Consider the following 19,425-nt stretch of genomic DNA (forward strand, 5'->3'; position numbering starts at 1 on the left):
TTTAAAATAAATTAAATAATAATACTACAAATTAAAATTAAATATCATTTTGATTTGTATTTACTATTATTTAATTATTATTATTTTAAATATGAATAGTTTTTTAAAAAAATTATTATAGTTTGTTTAATAGTTTGTTAAATTGTTTGTTAAATGAAAACAAACAAACTAATAAAAATATAATTTTTCATTTTTAAATAATAAAACTATTTTCAATTTTGCTAGTTAATAATTATTATTATTATAAATTGTTTTTATTAGTTTGTTTGTTTTCATTTAACAAACAATTTAACAAACTATTAAACAAACTATAATCAAATTTAACAAACTAATTAAAAACTTTAAAAACTATAATAAAATTTAACAAACTATGATAAAATTTTTAACAAACTATAATTAAATTTTTAATAGAAAACCTGCAGCGGAAGCGGGAAAAAATGGAGGATGCGGAAGCCGGAAAGAATGGGGGTTGGTCATCGGCCATCGCCCTCCTGCCGTGGCACCTCCCGTCTCGCCTCCTCTATGCCTTTGCGCCTCCCGTCGTCGCGCCTCCTCTCACCTATGGTTTCCGTTTTTCGTTTTCCTTTTTCACTGTGCGTGGCATGGAATGGTTTCGCGTTTTTTAACTTTTGGCTTTGCTTTAGGATTTAAAACGTTAAACAACATATTCAACCCGTGAAAAAAACCCTCAAAATTTGTGAATGATGTGAATTCGTCAAAAAAACCCTATGGAATCGCCACGTCTACACCGGATGCGTCGGGATTCATGAGTCAAATAACGGATACGTTTTAGGAGGAAAAAATCAATACCCTATCCGAATCCACAGGGATTCTAGGGCGACTCCGAATCCGATATGTATCGTATCCGGATTTGGGGGGAAAATGTGAAGTACCGGTAATGCCTGAAAACTGACTTTTCTTGATGCTCAAATGAAAACCTTGAGTTGAGATTTCCAAAACACTCTCGAGACATCTTTCACTCCTGCAGATGCACATCTTTGTAAAGGGTTTTGTCTTAACAAAGTGCTGCTATAAACCCTAAAGCTCAGCCAAAAACTTTCGAGGAAAGAAATAATAATCAGCATAGCCCATAAAATGAACTCCAAATGTCTTTTAAATAGCACTTTCATTCCCTACATTCTAATTAGGGTTTCCTCCCTTTCCAATGCCGCTTTAGGGCTTCCCACTTAAGTTGGCTTTAATTTATCCTTTTAAGATAACTTTATCTCACCAAAAAGGAGGCGTCCATATAAGGGTTAAGTGACTTAATATTATAAAGTCACTTTAGGAAATATATCTAAGTTCAATATTTCATTAAACTTAGCAACTTTTCCAATATTACAAAATAATGCCTAAATGTCCTCCAATCGACTCTAAACATGTTGTTTGAACCTCAAGACAAACAACCCAACATGGGTCCTCCAATCATCCCTGTTAGTCTACAAGAACCCAATGATAGACTAACCCTGATAACTGAAGTTGGCTAGGAAGGGGACATTACAAATTTTGGTATGAAAGTTTTATTAACGTGCATTGTCCCAATTCCAGCTTGAATTTAGATGTGATTTTTGCACTAAATACGGGAACGCGTCCCCCCCACCCCAATACTTGTCATTTCGAGGATGGGTACGTCTATAGGACGAGGGAATGGAGAGGGTACGTGCCCTTGCTGAACTGCCACCACAATTCAGATGACAAGGATGCCACCGGGACGTCCTAGGGGATGAACAGGCATCCCTCTGGCCAGCGAACAAGGTAAAAAAAATTATTAATAAAAACTTTTTTTTTGCTCGATCTAACAGACCAAGACCGAACTGTAATGACCAATGCACCCCCCTCCAACACCCCCCCCGCCATGCCCTTTAAAGTCTATGAAACAATCTTAAATCCTCATGTTTACTCAAAATCTCATTTCAACAGCGAGGTTGAAGAGGAGCAAGAGAGTGAGTGAAGGAGTGAAAAAGTATTATTGAAATGCAGCAAGTGCAAGTGGGATAAGAAGGCACAAAAAGAAGAGGAAGAACAGGGATCCTACAAAAACTTGGAAGGATTTTTCAAGCACAGGGTACAATTCTATGACTTTTTTTCAATTTTATTTGTTTCTTTTCTTAAGTTTCGTTTTCAAATTTTAATTTTAATCATAATTTCAACATTCATAGATTCATTGTTCATTTTTAATATCATAAGATTCAACACTGAAATTTAACTTTTCTTTTCAAATTTGTCAAACTAAATTGAAACTTTTAGAATTATAAACTTATAAATTATAAATTTTAAATTTATATTGCTTATTGCAGTGCCACAATAAGCTCACATGGCGTAAGTGAGTATGACATTGAGGTTCACAATGAAAGTACTGAATCTAAATATGCACCTGAGGCTGAAGGGGGTGAACATGAGGATGAACATGAAGCCCAAACCACTAGTTTCATGGCAAATGCAGCTGCAAGTATAGAATGCCCCTCCACATTACTGGAAAAGTATGCTAGGGGTCCTTTTGATCGTATATCTCCTCTCAAACTATTTGCAATCAAATTTACAGGCATGCCAGGGATATCTGGGCTCACAAGCTTCTAGAAGTGAAACTTTTGTGCACTAGAATTTTAAAGCAGAATTACTAGAGTTAATCACACCTTCTTCATATTTGAGGAAAAGGTATGGAAACATGTGATTTTTGGGGAAAACCAGCGAACCTGAATACAGAGCAGAGATATACAAGCTATGGAATGTTCTTGATGACATTGCAGTTACACCTGTGCCTGCTACTTTATCTCATAGGACACAAGCTCATGAAAGCCAGCCACAGAGTTCTAGTCATACTTTGTAGAAGAGAGTAGCAAAGATGTCTGGTTCTTCTTCAGGGGTAAACGCAAATTGACAAGTGAAGCTCATAACACCATAGCTGATTTATTCAATGTGCAACTAAAGGGTGATATAGATGATGCCATTGGCAAATTCTTCTTTGCCAAACGCATTCAATTTCATGCGGCTCAATCTCCTTATCATAAGGAGGTGATGTTGATTGTAGCAAGGGGAGGACCATCATATGTGCCACCAAGGGAGACAAAATTGAGGACCACAATCTTGGATAAGAACTATTCCAAGATATGTGTTGGAGACAATGAAGGAATGTTAGGTGAAAGGTGGATGCAATAAAGTCATGGATTGGTGGACGGACATTAGGCATTGTCTACTCACCAATATCATGGTTACATGTACAGAGGACCCATATTTTCTTAAGGTAGTTAATTGTTCAAGGCATCGCAAAGATGCTGATTTTCAGTTTCAGAACCTCACGAATGCTGTTGAGGAGAAGTTGGGCCACAAAATGTGGTCCAAGTAATGAAAGATGCGACCCATGTGTGCAAAGTTGTAGGGAAATTAGATGAGGCAACTTAGAGACATATTTGGTGCACTGATTGTTGTGTGCCTGCTATGAATAATGCACTCAAGGACATGGGAAAGGCTGAGTAGATCAAAGCAATGATCAGTGATGTTAGAGATGTGCAAATGTTTATCTACAACCACCACACTTCACATGCACCCTTTAGGAGCTTCTCTAAGGAATTCTTCAAACCTGTTGAGACTAGATATGCATCCTATTTCATTCTATCGGACAGAGTGATTGAGTTGCAATTCGTGTTGAAAATAATGGTTATGATAGCAAAATGGAAATGGTGGAGCAAGTACAAGACAAAGTACGGGAGCAAGGTGGAGGATATAGTGAAGAGTGGTGATTTTTGGTGTGATGCAAAATATATAGTCTCCATCATTACTCCAATTGCCCATGTCACTAGATATGGGGATATAAATGCACCCAACCTTTGAGACATGTATCAATGCATTGATTCCATACTTAATCAAATGAGGCTTGTCATGCGAGAGAAGAAACCCACATTAGAATTCTACAATGACCACATTCAACAGATCATTCATCAAACATTGTAATGTCCCCATTTCCTAGGTTAGTATCTTTCTCAAAGGTTAGCCTATTAGCATGGGTCATGTAAGCTAATTTAATGGATAGGGAGCCCACTCAGGGAAATTGTGGCACTTTCGGAAATCTTGGAAAGCATTTCCGAAGCTCAAAGCCAGTCTCCCATTTTTTAGGAGGCAACTGACAGTTGACCTATTGACCACTTGGAGGCCAATGGAGTGTTGTAGAAGGCCTTATGAGCATTTCTAGATGATTTGAGTTACTTTCCTATTTTTACAAGAATCCATATTTTTTAGGACACTGGCAGTTAGCCTATTAAATTCAGACATCAACCCGGTACCAGTGACAACATCAAATTTCAATTGAAGGTGATCAGGTGATGATTTCGGATATAAAATAAAATATTAAAGTAATGGCTTTAATATTTTGATTAAATAAATAAAGTGTTTTATTAATAAAGTTACTTTATAATAATTCAATAAAGTAACTTATTAAAAGGGGGCCACCATGTGGAAGGGGTACAGCCCCAGTAGAATAAAATTGCTTTTAAAACAACTAAATGAAATAAAGGAAGGCATAAGGAGGTTTGACCAGCTTAGGAGAAAAACTGAAAAGTTAATAAAAATTCAATTGAAGAAATCATGAAAAGGGTACGACCAGCTTGGGAGGCAATTAAGCTTTAAAAAAAATTAATAAGTTTAATGAGTGAAACCCTAAAAAAGTACGGCCAAGTTGGAGGGAGATAAAAAGAAGTTTGGAGGCTTCATTTTCATCATTCACAGGGTATTTCTAGCTTTGACTTTCATTGGTTTGGAGCTCTGGACAGAGGTTTCAGCAGATCAATTGTTGAGACGAAAATTTTCACAATTTTTGAGGCCTACAGGAGTGCAATACCTCCCAAGGGTCTGATTTATTGTTTAATTTTAGTGGGATCAGCAAGAGGGCATCTATAATCAATTTGCAGAGGTGAAATAAGAGGAGAATATTGCAGATCTGGACATTTGGGACGTCATTATCAGCATCTATCAACAATTCACAACCAGTCGTACCCTCACTTGAGCCATTGCAGCCTGACCCTAGCTGGACATGGGGTTTCACGACATCAAATCAGCATATCTCTAGTGTCCAACCCTAGGTGGAACGCTAGAAAACTTCTCTATAGCAACCTGCCTGTTTATTTTAATTAAACTTACTATGTTTTCTCTTTCTTTTTGTGTTCTTTCAAAGCTAGACAGAAGTGGCAGAATAATTTCTTGTGTTTCTAGAGTTTGAATAATATATAAGAGCATGAAATTGATGTTGCTATAAAATAGTAAATCTGAAACTTAACAAGATGATTTGCCTTCTAAAATCAGAGTTTTCAGATTAGTCTACAAGTCTGAAATACATAAACTGAAGTATAAAATGTAGTCAAGATTACTGTGCAAAATTACAATACAGTTCTAGGCATACCCATGACCTGCTCTTGAAACCCTTGTAGTAAAATAGACTAGAAAGGCTGTTTGCAAGTCTGATATACTAGAAGGCAGCCACATAAGTTTCTCAGCAAGCTTTTTTGCAGCAGCAACTAATCATCTTCTTCCATTCCAAAGTGGTTCCCACAGCTAGGTAAAATTTAGCCCTTGATTTTGATGAAGATTGCAACAGAAGTCTTCTCGTATAGCCTTCCAAAGGTTCCAACATCTTCCAAACACCCATGAATGGTGTGGCCTAACTAGCAAGCTGCACACTCAGAAAATCCTCTTCAAAATATTCTAGAATCAATCCAAAACTGATCTAAAACTATCCCAATCTGATGGTATTGATAAATGCTTGTAAAACCAACTCTTATAATGGAAAATGATGCCTTTCTTCACCCCACACAAGCTAGAAAGGGGGTCAGCCTAGCACACATGCTACTCACGCAGGAAATGGTTCATAGATTGCTCCAACTTCCCCAAACTGATATAAATCTTGAACCAATCTGCTGGAAATGAAGAAACTTGATGACTCAAATACTGAAATGCATGAATATGTCTCTTCTTTACTACAAACAAGCCAAGGAAGCTGTTGGCCTCTCAAGCAAGCATCTCCTTCAGATTTCAACCAGCAAATTAACCTCTAAACTAATTTCTTTGAAGCCCAAATGAAATTCCTGCTTACACACACTGCGTTGGTCTTCCACAACTGCAAGTGTGATTACTCGTAAATGTTTCCGTCTTCACAAGCTCCTCAAACTTGGTCCAACAAGCTCCTCTAACGAGGCAAGGTAAAATGACAACAATAACATTAAAAAATGATTTTCAAATAACCCTTTTAATAGCCTCCACAAGCTACGCCCTAATTAGAGTTTTCAAGTGGGAACCAACTTTATGTTTTGATATTGAGTTCACTTAAAATAAATAAACTCATAATACTCACTTTTTATGGTGTTGTAAATGTTGTTCAAATTTATGTTCAAATCTAAGTTGTACAAGTTCAGAAATTCTTTTACTGTTTTATTGACTGTTGCTTCTTATTTGCAGGTTGTTGTAGATTACATTAATTAATTTTGATAATCCTACAGCATTTCACAAGGCATATACTTATATGTAATGCCTACCGATCAAGGCATGCCTTGACCGGACATGTCTCTTGACATGCTCGATCAAGACATGTCTTGATCAGTTTCATAGGCATCGTTTCAATAAAGCACTTTACCGATAACCAAAGGGTTAAGACAAATGCTATATAATATTGACAACCGATAACAAATCGGGTCAAGTCAAATATCATTTAATATTAACAACCGATTATAAATCGGTATGAGATTAATACAGTAACTATAGTTATCCGATCTGTTCTATTTCAACCATAGCATATGAAATAAGGTCATAGCACGATCGAGTATATATGATAATGATGTTCAAGTATTAAACTGTGCAATCTGATGTGAAATGCATATAAGGATAACAAGTTTATTCATTCAATCATGAAGTCTACCATTAGCTTGTAGTTACATCGATAAGGTAGATGATTGAATGAGAGATAAATGAAGTCTCTCGTTCAATCATTTATCTTAACGAAGCTACTTAGTTTCAACACTCCCTCTTAGCTAGGGAAGATAACTGGAGACCTATGTAAACATTGAAATAAGCATCACATTTCTCATAATAGAATGTATTACATGACCTCGTAATACAAAGGATCATATCACATATGCTTGTGACATGATGTATCACATAATAGGTGACACAGGAATATATCACATCATCTCGTGATATCAGTATCCCATAACACGCAATACCTTGGATATAAAATACTTGACAATGTTCAATTCCCTTATATCCAGGTACCATAACATATCATGGCACATCCATGAGTCAGAATGATATCAAGTCAGCATGATATCAACATTACAAGACCATCACCTTATAATGTTTAATACAAGTGTTCACTGTCTAAAAGATCATCACCTTTTAGAAATGTACACAGGGGGTGGAGCCCATAAAGTCATAACACAACAAAAGAAGTTTACACATTAAACATCTCATATATTAGTACAGATTACAAAACTAATTATAACTCAATCATAACAACACCTTTTCTGAAGTGTTCAACTTTTACTCTGGATAGAGATTTGGTAAGTATGTCTGTTGTCTGGTCTCCTGTACTAATATACTGTAACTGAATTACATTCCTGTCTACCATATCTCTCACATAGTGATAAGGAATCTATGTGTTTGGATCTATCATGAAATACGGGATTCACAGAGAGTTTTATACAACTCTGATTATCACAATGAATTATGGTAGGTTTTAGTGGCTTACTGAATAATCCAACAAGCAGTTTCCGAAGCAATACGGCTTCTCTTGCAGCCATGGAGGCTGCGATATATTTCGCTTCTGTACAACTCTGAGCTACTGATGACTGCTTTTTGCTAATCCAAGATATCATGGCTGAACCCAAACTGAAGTAGCACCCTGAGGTGCTTTTCCTGTCAGTCACACTTCCGGCCCAATCCGAATTAGTGAACCCATGAAGATCCAAATCAACTTTCTCATACTTGAGTCCATAGTTGAGAGTTCCTTAAAGGTATCTCATAATGTGTTTCACAGCCATAAGATGTATCTCCTTAGTTTCACACATGAACTGGCTCAGGGCATTTACTGGATAACAAATATCAGCTCTAGTATTGACTAGGTACATCAATGATCCAATCATTCTGTCTGTAGAGAGTAGGATCTACCAATGGGGAGTCTGTTGCTGCCTCCTTTAGTTTGTGAAGATTTGTTTCCATAGGGGAAGTCATGGGTCTGCAGTTCATCATACCAAATCTCTTCAATATGTCTAAGGTGTACTTTCCTTGATTAAGTACAATATTGTCAGAATTTTGTCAAACTTCCAATCCAAGGAAGTAATGTAGAAGGCCTAAATCCTTCATATCAAACTCCTTCTCAAGATCTTTCTTACATTGGCCAATAAGGTGATCTTCTCTTGTAATTAAAAGATCATCAGCATAAAAGATCAATATCAACATATCACCTTTGACTTCCTTGAAGTATAGATTTGGATCTGCATCATTTTTTGAGAATCTTAATCCCATGAGATGACTGTCAATTCTTTAATACCACGCCCTAGGCGCTTGTTTTAGTCCATATAGGGCTTTCTCTAATCTGCACACATGTGATTCTGCATTGTGGATCTCAAACTCTTCTGGCTGTTCTAAGTAGACTTCCTCCTCAATTTTCCCATTCAGAAAAGCATTTTTTACATCCATCTGATGGACTTTCCAACCTTTGGCTGCTGCAATGGCCAAGACTACTCTGGCTGAGGTGTATCTAGCAACTGGAGCAAATGTCTCATCATAGTCTATTCCCTCTTTCTGTGAGAACCCCCTCCCTACAAATCTGGCTTTATGTTTCTCTATGCTACCATCTGCAGCATGTTCGATTTTGAATAGCCACTTGGATGAAACAACGGATTTCCCTTTTGGCCTAGGAACAATTTCCCACACATCATTGTTTAGGATGGATTTATATTCTTCAGACATGGCATCTTTCCAAACTTGATGTTTAAGAGCTTCTGGTACACTAGAGGGTTCTGATTTGGAGAGATGCATCATTAGGGATACATAGCTAGTGAATCTTCGGGGCCCCTTACTTTCTCTAAAAGTCCCTAAAGGAACTGCAAAGTCCCTTGCATCTTCCATTGTTTTGTGAACCCATACAGGTCTTTTCTTGGGGATTTCTTGGGGAGGAATCTGTACTTCATTTTCTTCTGAACACTCCCTCTAAATCTCAGGAGTGGGATCCTCTTCTATGTCTGAAGACGGAGCATAGATTTCTGACCCAATAGAGTATTGTGATAACCCCTAAGGTATCACATAATGTAAAAATATTTACATAATGTCAATATATTTGTAGATTAATTAAATAAGTTCCAAATGAATAAATGATTAAATTAATAAAATATATTTAAAATATAATAAATGTCAATCAAATATTTCATACATTTAAATATGAAAGTGAATAATTTAATATTTAATTCTTTTACAAAAACTAAATTGAATAAGCAAAGCAAATAAGAATAAATAAATACAACGTAAGTTAATTAAATAAAAGAAATTAATGCACCCCACCCCCCACCCCGATTACCTCCGCACAAGAGGTGCGACGCTAATCACAACCTAGGCTGTGATCACCGCCGCACCCCTCCATGAGGAAGGGCACCGTGAAGGGGTACAACCCCTCACAGGATACAAATAATACGGAAGGGAGAAAGCAAGGGGAGGACCGGCGTGGAAAAGGAAGGAAGAGACAGTGGCTGCGTACAAACAGGTATGTGTTGTATGCTTTTCACGTAAGGTTATTAATATGTAAATAGAATATAGGGGTTAGTGTGCTATGACAATTTGTATTATTTAAATAATGAATATAAGTAATGTGTTAATAACAAGGAACGTAGGTAATTAGCATGTTAATGTTATTTACTTATTTAATGAATACAATATACAGATTAACACATTAGGGAATGAACATGTTAATATAGATTTGATTAAGGAGATTAATAACAATATGTTGATAGTTAGGTATATTTAAAATATATGTTAACAAATACGTATTAAGGAATAGTTAAGAATATATATTAATAATGTGAATTACGAAATGGAAATAATAATAAATTGGCAAATGCAATATAAATATGATTAAATAATGAAGGCCATAGGGGGGGAAACTCCCTTACGCCTAATGGAGGGATATATATATATATACTGATGATCTATATGCATATATGAATGGCTTGGTTGACAAGTTCATCCAAGAAGAGACAGATATGGCCGGTCCCCTGTAATGGACTTGGGTGATGAGCTACATCACCCAAGGCAAGGAATTCACTTATGGTCTGCCTTGGATGGCTTGGGTGTAAGAAATTACACCCAAGACAGGGTTCGAATTAACCTTTGATTTCCTGGATGGCTTGGGTGTAAGAAATTACACCCAAGACAAGAATCAAATTAAAACCTTGGTTCCTGGATGGCTTGGATGTAAGAAATTACATCCAAGACAGGAATCGAATTCACCTTCGTTTTCCTGGATGGCTTGGAACCAAGAGGGGTTCCAAGAAGGCGAGCCTCACAGCCGCCTAAGGACATACTTTGTATGGCATCGTATCCTTTTTGTAGATAAGAATTGTGGTTAATGTTAATTAAGTAATCTTAAATTAATTTGCAAGTTGATTTAGTGACAAATTGATGTATTTATTGTATCCTAACAATTTGTTTTGCAGGACAGTGATCCCTAACTAGTAGGGACATTACAAGTATTTAGCCCTTTTGAAGGTTGTCTTCTTCAAACATTACATCTCTACTAAGTTCAATATTGCTATGTCCAGGTACAAATATTATGTAGGCTTTAGAGGTTTCACTGTATTCAACAAAGATTCCTTTTCTTCCAGAGGGTTCTAGTTTTGTTCTTTTCTCTTTAGGTATATGAAAGTAGACAAGGCATCCAAATATCCCAAAGTGAGTGATATTGCGCTTTATCCCTATGAAAACTTCTTCAAGAGTTTTATCTTCAATGTGGGAGTGAGGACATCTATTTTGTATGTATACAACAGTGTTGGAGGCTTTTGCCCAAAGATAACTTTCTAAGTTTTGATCAAGAAGCATGGCTTTGGCTGCTTCTACAATGGTTCGATTTTTCCTCTCAGCAACCCCATTTTGTTGGGGGTTGTAAGGGACAGTGAACTCCCTCTTAATCCCAGCTTCTTTACAAAATTCCCTAAAAATGTCTGAGGTATATTCCCTCCCATTATCAGTCCTAAGGATTTTTATTTTCTTTCCGGAAGAGTTTTCAAAGAGATATTTGAATTCCTTAAATCTCTTGAGGATCTCTTCAGATTCTTTACGTCGTTTAAGAAAGTAGATCCAAGTCTTCCTAGAGAAGTCATCAATGAATATTACATAATAAAGGAACCCTCCTAATGATGGTACGGACATTGGCCCACATAGGTCAAAGTGAACTAGTTCTAAAACATTGATTGTTTTCCTAAAACTATTCTGAAAACAACTCTTAGTATTTTTGCCTAGGGCACACCCCTTACACGTACCAAAATGGTATTGTTTTAACTTAGGCAAACCAATTACTAATTTTTCCATTGAACATAAAGCACGAAAGTTTAAATGACCTAATCTTCTATGCCAAATATAATTAGAATCTGCAATCTCATGAAGTAGGGCTAGGTTAGATTCAGTACATACCTCGTACAAATAGCCTTTTCTATGCCCTAAGGTTATAGCCCTCTTGATGGAAGAGTTATGTGGCCATGCTAGAACTTTACCATTCATGAAGGTTATTTTGTACCCATCATCTTCAAGTGCAGATACGGAGATTAAGTTCCTCTTGATGTCGGGAACGAATAGGACTTCGGTGAGTTGGAGGGACATGCCTGTCTTCAGCTTAATGGTGCAGGTACCGACCCCTTTCACTGTATGTGCAAAGTCAACACCAATGGTTACTTCTTCATCAATTTCTTCTAACATGGAATCCAATAATTCTCTATACCCAGTGATGTGTCTTGAAGACCCATTGTCAATGATCCAGGTGTTAGATTTATTGGATACTTCGCTAGAGAGGGCAGAGTAGAATACATGCTTCTCAGAGTCATATTCTTCCCTTTTCACTTTTGCAAATGTAGCTTGTTGTTTGATTCTATCCGGACATTTTGCTGCATAGTGTCCATATTGATCACACGTAAAGCACTGAATATGAGAGTTGTCTTTCTTAGATGACCTTTTCTCATGTCGGTTCTTTCTCTTCTTGAAATCTTTCTTCTTGCTTTTCTTGTTGGAGTTGGTATTTAGAACATGGAGATCTTCATCTATGTTCTTTTGCTTGATCCCCTTCTTATTTAACCTTGACTCCTCTTGAAGATAATCTTCTGTTAGCCTATCAAATTTCGGATATTTAGCCCTTGCCCTAATGCCTTGAACGAATGTTTCCCATGTACTAGGCAACCCATCTAGAGCAATGAGCGTTAGCTCTTTGCTTTGGATCTCATATCCAAGTGTTGCAAGTTCATCCCTTAGGGCTGATATCCGCATAAAGTATGCATTGATTGACTCTCCTTTGTTCATAGTTATATGATTTATTTCCCTTTTTAGAGCCAGGGTTCTACTTGCGTTGTTTATCTCGAAAGCACTTTCGAGTGCTTTGAACATATGGTAGGCAGTCGCATGCTTTGTTATTATTGGCATAATGTGATTTCTCACTCCATCGACTATGATCTTCATGGCTTTTTCATTTCCCTCAATCCATGTTGATTTGTCTAGGTCATTCTCTGGTTCTTTAGATTAAACTCTTACAAATTATTCAACTTTATTCTCTTTTAGAATCATCTTAATTCTGAATTTCCATGCTGAGAAATTATCGCCTCCTTCAAGTCTGTCCTCAAATCTGATAGCATTAGCCATGGAAAATGTGATGTTTATATCTTCGATTTGAACTTCTCAAATTTGAATGCCGTAGATTCGATCAACGTGGCTCTGATACCATGTAAATGTTTTCAAATTTATATTCCAATCTAATTTATTTCACAAGGCATATACTTATATGTAATGCCTACCGATCAAGGGATGCCTTGACCGAACATGTCTCTTGACATGCCCGATCAAGACATGTCTTGATCGGTTTCATAGGCATCGTTTCAATAAAGTGCTTTACCGATAACCATCGGGATAAGACAAATGCTATATAATATTGGCAACCAATAACAAATCGAGTCAAGTCAAATATCATTTAATATTAACAACCGATAATAAATCGGTATGAGATTAATACGACAACTATAGTTATCCGATCTGTTCTATTTCAACCATAGCATATGAAATATGGTCATAGCACGATCGAGTATATATGACAATGATGTTCAAGTATCGAACTGTGCAATCTGATGTGAAATGCATATAAGGATAACATGTTTATTCATCCAATCATGAAGCCTACCATTAGCTTGTAGTTACATCGATAAGGTAGATGATTGAATGAGAGATAAATGAAGTCTCTCATTCAATCATTTATATTAACGAAGCTACTTAGTTTCAACAAATCTTTTAATCTTCCACTTTTAGTATCTCGTATATTTGCCCCTTTTAATCTTTATCCCCATTTATTGGAAAAATCACCTTTATAACCCTTTTAAAGAGCCTTCCTCATTATTTCTTTTTCTCTCCTACAAGCACTCACTCTCTCACTAGATTCATGTATGCCTCTGAGGGTGTTATAATTGGATTTAATGTAGTTTAAAACTGGCGACCTGGAGGTAATAATACTGTCGACTGAATCCACCATTGTTTTCTCTAACGTGCCCTCTGAAATAAGAGAAAATCACCAGTCCAATGTCCTTTGTCCATCCTTACCAGTCTACAAGAACTTTGTTAATAGACTGATCCTTATCTGTTGACGCTGGCTAAGAAGGGGACATTACAATATCAGACCCTAGGCTCAGATTGAAAACACAGATCAAAGTTTGGAGGCATTCTTGGGTTGAAAATTCATGCTCAGTGTGACCAATTTGCTCTCAGACTGTAATCGGACCTGAATTTCATTATTTTGGTATGTATTAAACAAATAAATTTCAGTTTCAGAATTCATTGTTAGAAGGGAGTTCATTTTGGTAATGATTAGATCGGAAAATTGCATTTAGTGTTTCAGTCCAAGCTTTCAAGAATTCTCTGCAATGTTTGTTGAATTATTTTTCAGAAAACTCCCAAGAAAAAACAAAAAAGCTCAGAAAAAAACCAAACAAAAATCAGAACTTGCAAAAAACAAAATCAGAAAATAAGCAACTCAGAAATTTTCAAAGAAAAATCAGAATTTGGCATTTTAGATCCAGGGGTAGTTCACTACAGAGATGGTAGAAGCTCAACACTCCATTGCACATGGCTACCTATGCTTTGAACCCTAAGTGGTACAAGCATAGACCTGGAACAGTTACAGGGATAGAGGACACTGAGGTGAAGGGCCAAGTTCTTTAGGGCCATTGAGAAAATGAGTGATCCAGTAGAGGCCAAAAACATTCGTACTGAGTAGACAAAATTTGCCACTCTTAGGGGTAATTCTGGGGTGGCCAAGATGGATATGGCAACTATGGAACAGGAGGACCCAATTTGGTGGTGGAATTGCCATGGACCGAATTCTTTGACTACCACTTGAGCCGTTCGATTACTATCTCAAGTTTCTGGTTCTTTAGCTACTCAGAGGAAGCGGCCTACTTATAGCTTCATCCACTCTTTTAAGAGACACAAACTTACGCTTACGAGAGCAGAGAAGCTCGTGGTTGTACATAGTGTTTTGCATCTCTTTCACCAAAAGACACTTGTGTACATAGAGAATCCAGCAGCACAATGGGATGTACCGCCACAGTAGCCAACATAGATTGATGAGGATGCTGCAGTTATAGAGGCAGGGCTTGTCAGTATTAGTTTGGCGGAGCTTGACAATGTGGAGTCTAGTAGTTCCAGTGACGAGGAGTTTGGGGATGATTAGAGGTCTCCCTTCAGTATATTTTGTTATTTTGAAATCATTGTAATCATCTTTATGAAACCTTGAATATAATATAAATCTCAAATTTGACATTTTTATTGTTCAAACTTCAATGTTAAATTGTTATTGTTAAATGTTCACTTCAAATTTTATTAGTATTCAATTATTTTGGTATTTAGTATTTTCTATTTTACTAATTTGCCAGATTTCATTTGAAAATTCATAATTGTAATTCTTATACATCATTTTATAACTATTTTTTCAGGTACCATATGTATATCAGTGTCACCCCCTCATTGTCGTCCCCTCATCATCCCCAAGCTTAGCCTCTTGGTCCCCCTATCCGCGAAACCCGTCCCTTCATCAGGTAACTCCATGGAACATTGGTTATATACCAAGCCTCAACAAAATGACAAAAATCCATCATAGATTAAATTATTTTCATGTTGTTTATCCTTATATAGTATTTGTCAAATAACCCTAGGGGCCATAGAGAACCCCAGTAGTTATCCTTAACCACTTCAAATATGTGAAGTTTGAACTATATGATAGAATAATCAATAAAGGCATGTAGCGTGTACCAGAATTTAATTCTATTAACAAAACCAAAATCTATGAGGCAAAATAGATTTTATTTAGGAGTCATGTTAAGTGGTGATATGAATCAACATTCTAAAAGAAAAAACATCACAAACAAGGAAACAGTAATAGTTGTGCTCTTATTATCCTTCAAATAAAAATAGGCTTTCAAACCTCTTTTCTCAAACTAACAGCCTCAGCAGATTTTTCTTTAAGCTGAAGTCGCAAGCCTTCAAGTTCATGTTCCATGTCCATGACCTGCCAGTTTATTTTAATACATCAGAAAACCATACAAAGGCCTATCACATAACATTATCACTCAATTTAAGATCATTTCATCAAATTATTTTTTAATAGATATCAAATGATAGAAGAGTTAAATGAATTTTACGAATTCAAGAAATTATCAACTGATGCAATCAGCCAAATTCAGAAATCCAGGAAAACACACTTCCTCTATAAAACACACTAATGGAAGATTCTCTTTAACAGTTTATTATGCATAGTGCAGTGTTACTGATCTCTGTGGAAAGCCTAATCATGGATTTCCCATCACAAATCCGTTTGCACTTTAAGCATTGCTTGTTCTTATTTCATTCTTGCTTAGCATCACAAACATTTAAATTGTCTTACTTCTTATTAGCCATTCAGAATATAAATTTACAAATATTGAAAGATAAAATAATAAATAACCCAATATCAACCTTTAATAAACAATGGACTTTTCACTCAGTTGTCCTAAAGACCATCGAAATGGAGGAACTGTAATGCAGTTCACCAGTATCTCAAAACTAAAACTAATACACGCAATCCTAAAATACTTAATATAAAGCCATAGTTGGTTTTATTGGCCCACGGGATATTCAAAATGTATTCGTAATAATTAGACAGCAACTTAACACACCACGAAAACACATTACATATCACGAATGGACAAAAATCCAACATCATAGATTAAATCGTTTTCATGTGGTTTATCCTTATATAGTATTTGTCAAACAACCCTAGGAGGCATAGAGAATGCATATCACACATGTACCTGATAAACACATTATGACAATTTTTTAGAATCCATACATGCCTATTTTATATTGTATTGCGTCCTCTATGGTATTCAAATGACAGCTATTTCTCTTCACACAAATTCAATAGCCCCACACATTCATTAAGGAACTTACTTAATTCTCCATCTCATTGTAATATTCCTTCAACTCATAATAGCCTATCCAAACCTGTATGTACCTTCCCCATTGAACTTCATTTTAACAAAGACCTTAAATACTTCATTTCCTTTTGTAAATTATCAAGAATAGCATCGTCTAGATGTTCATTTGTGTTCAATAGTGTTTGCTTGCTCATATTTTTTATTTGAAATGCAATACATTTCTTATCCCTTTCTTTACTTGAGTTCCAACCATACGATGCAACATTCCGATTTACTTGTGACTGGATTACCCTATAATTTTTGTAATTTTTTGGACTTCCTACTACTATCTTTTGATGCTTGATCGTCTATTAGGTCATGAGGAAGAATATCAGGGTTTATAACTTTTCCAAATAACAAATGGAGTGTTGCATATTTTGCATAAACTAATTTGTTAGAATCTTCCTTGAAATGAGATCATTTTGTAATTTTTGTCTTCATTTGGTTTCCCCACGTTAGTCAAATTAATACACCCACTCATAACACTGTCAAAGATATTAAAATTCATTAAACCATGGAAGACCATCGAATATTATTTAATAGTAAAGAAGAACTTTATGACTATAAAAGCTTTGAAGCTACACAACCATATGCATTTGTAAATAATTAAAGCACCATTACAATGACAATGGGCAAGATACAGACTGAAATTCACATTAACAGGAAAAGAAACAAAGAAACGATCCAAAACAGATTGTCTGTTCAGATTCCAGAGGTTATGTAGCATTTACATATACTAATAAGGTTAGATGAATAATTACTATCATTAAACTTGAAATTTCAATTTTGAACAGGGACATTCTGTCTAACTTTATAGATTATGAGGACATGATGATTTTTGGTTTTCAGGTAGTGTTATTTCCTGTTTGAAAGAAGAATAAATGTAAATAACTAAGCCATTTTGTATTTATGAGTACAATTATTTGAAAGATGTTTATAACCATCCATTCGCTTATATGTGCTAGGTAGTTATGGCTACCTAACTCATAATACTAAACATTATTTCATGTAACTTCAAATTTTATGTTAAATCCCCCCACACAAGTTTCAGATTAGAGTTTTAAACATTAACAAGAACTTCATTCTTGTTCCCTACCTGATCTATTAAAATTGATTGTTATTCTTAAATTAGTTAGTTAAAAGTGCTTATTTATTTTCCTCATTAGACGATTAATTTCATTATTCATAATCTCTTAATATAGATATCACACCCTGCTACTACTTCAGTTTTAAGGGAGAAGGGTTTATGTATGTTACCAAAGCACTTAGATACCAAATACAATAGGTTCCCTCAAAGTTTCAAAAACACTTCTTCCGGTTCACCTAAAAAATCTTTTTCAACACTCCAAATGGTTCCATCTATGGTTTAGCTACAATCTGTTAACAAATAAGGTGCACAGTAATTGGGTCAAAATCTTTGGTCTATTATAAACAGAATATCCCTTTAATCAAATAAAAATACCATATTCTTCATAGGGTTTTCTACCATTTTCATAGTCATAGATGAACTACTCGCCACTTCGCAAAACTCGCCAAGGCCTGAATAAAAAAACTCGGCAAAAACTAGCAAAAACTCAACAAAAAACTTGGCAAAAACTCGGCAACTTAAAAAAACACTTAAATTTAATTAAAAATGCATTTTTTTTGCAAAATTTAATGAGAAGATGCATCCAATGAGTCAATAAATGAGAACACAAAAGAAACAAGCTGATTCTAGATATATTTAAATGCATAGTGTCTACAAAATCGCATACTCATGAGGAATGTTGATGGCTGGAAACCTAGAAGCAAAATAGTAAATAGTTTTTGTAAAACCAAAAGTAAATACATCATTACAATTACAACTTCCTCTTCCCAGCTCTAGCAAAAACTAGGGGAGAGGTAGAACTAGAGGGTCTAGTCCTAGAAGTCTGCAGTGGGGGTGACAGTGCCTCCTCGCTCGATATGGCTGGCTCGTCCTCCATCCTGGATGAACCTATGTCTCCACCTGCTTCTGGCACTGGCAATGACTCCTCATCCTCATCCTCTTCCTCCTCAATGTCATGCAGCATGAAACCAAATCCACCCCCCTCCTCTTCCATACCCTGCCTCTCCAAATCAATGATGTCATCCTAGGAAAACAGTGGAGGTTGCTCCTGTGATGTCCAACCACTGTAAGGATCCATATCATCCAAGTCAATTGAACCACCTTCTACTTCCTCTACCTTCCTTACGCGCAATCGAACATTATATTGCACGAAGACAAGGTCATTGAGGCATTTATGCGATAACTTGCTCCTCTTCTTTGTGTGGATTGCTTCAAACAAGCTCCAACTACGCTCACAATTGGATGAACTACAAGGCTCACATAAGATTTTGAGGGCAAATGTTTTGAGATGTGGGGTATTTCCACAACAACTTTGCACCAAGCATCTACAAATTAAAATTAGGTTGAGAGTAGCACACCTCGTTGAGGTCTGCGGGTGAGAAAGAGAGGGGTAGAGAGATAGGTCTAGATCTTGGGGGAGAGAGGAGAGAATGAGATGGAGTGTGGTAGAGAGGGGGATAGAGGAAGAGTGATAGGGAGATAGATAGGTCTAAAATTCGGGGCAGATAAAGTGAGTGAGATAAAGAGAGCAAGAGAATGTTCACAGGAGCATACTGATTACTGAAATTTGAATAAGTCTGAAAAATTAAAAGATGTTCTAAAACCTAGAATTTG

At 36.1% G+C, this 19,425-nt stretch overlaps 1 protein-coding gene across 1 annotated transcript in view; it reads right to left on the reverse strand.

Annotated features, from left to right (window-relative positions):
- Positions 1 to 19,425, reverse strand: part of LOC131043877 (stomatal closure-related actin-binding protein 1) — a 196,018-nt gene that overhangs the window by 88,900 nt on the left and 87,693 nt on the right. Inside the window, exon 6 of the mRNA XM_057977109.2 lies at positions 15,695 to 15,778. Within this exon, the coding sequence (XP_057833092.1) occupies positions 15,695 to 15,778 (84 nt within the window). The remainder of the gene's footprint in view (positions 1 to 15,694; positions 15,779 to 19,425) is intronic.

This window comes from Cryptomeria japonica, chromosome 6 (genome assembly GCF_030272615.1).
Source record: "Cryptomeria japonica chromosome 6, Sugi_1.0, whole genome shotgun sequence".
NCBI lineage: Eukaryota > Viridiplantae > Streptophyta > Pinopsida > Cupressales > Cupressaceae > Cryptomeria > Cryptomeria japonica.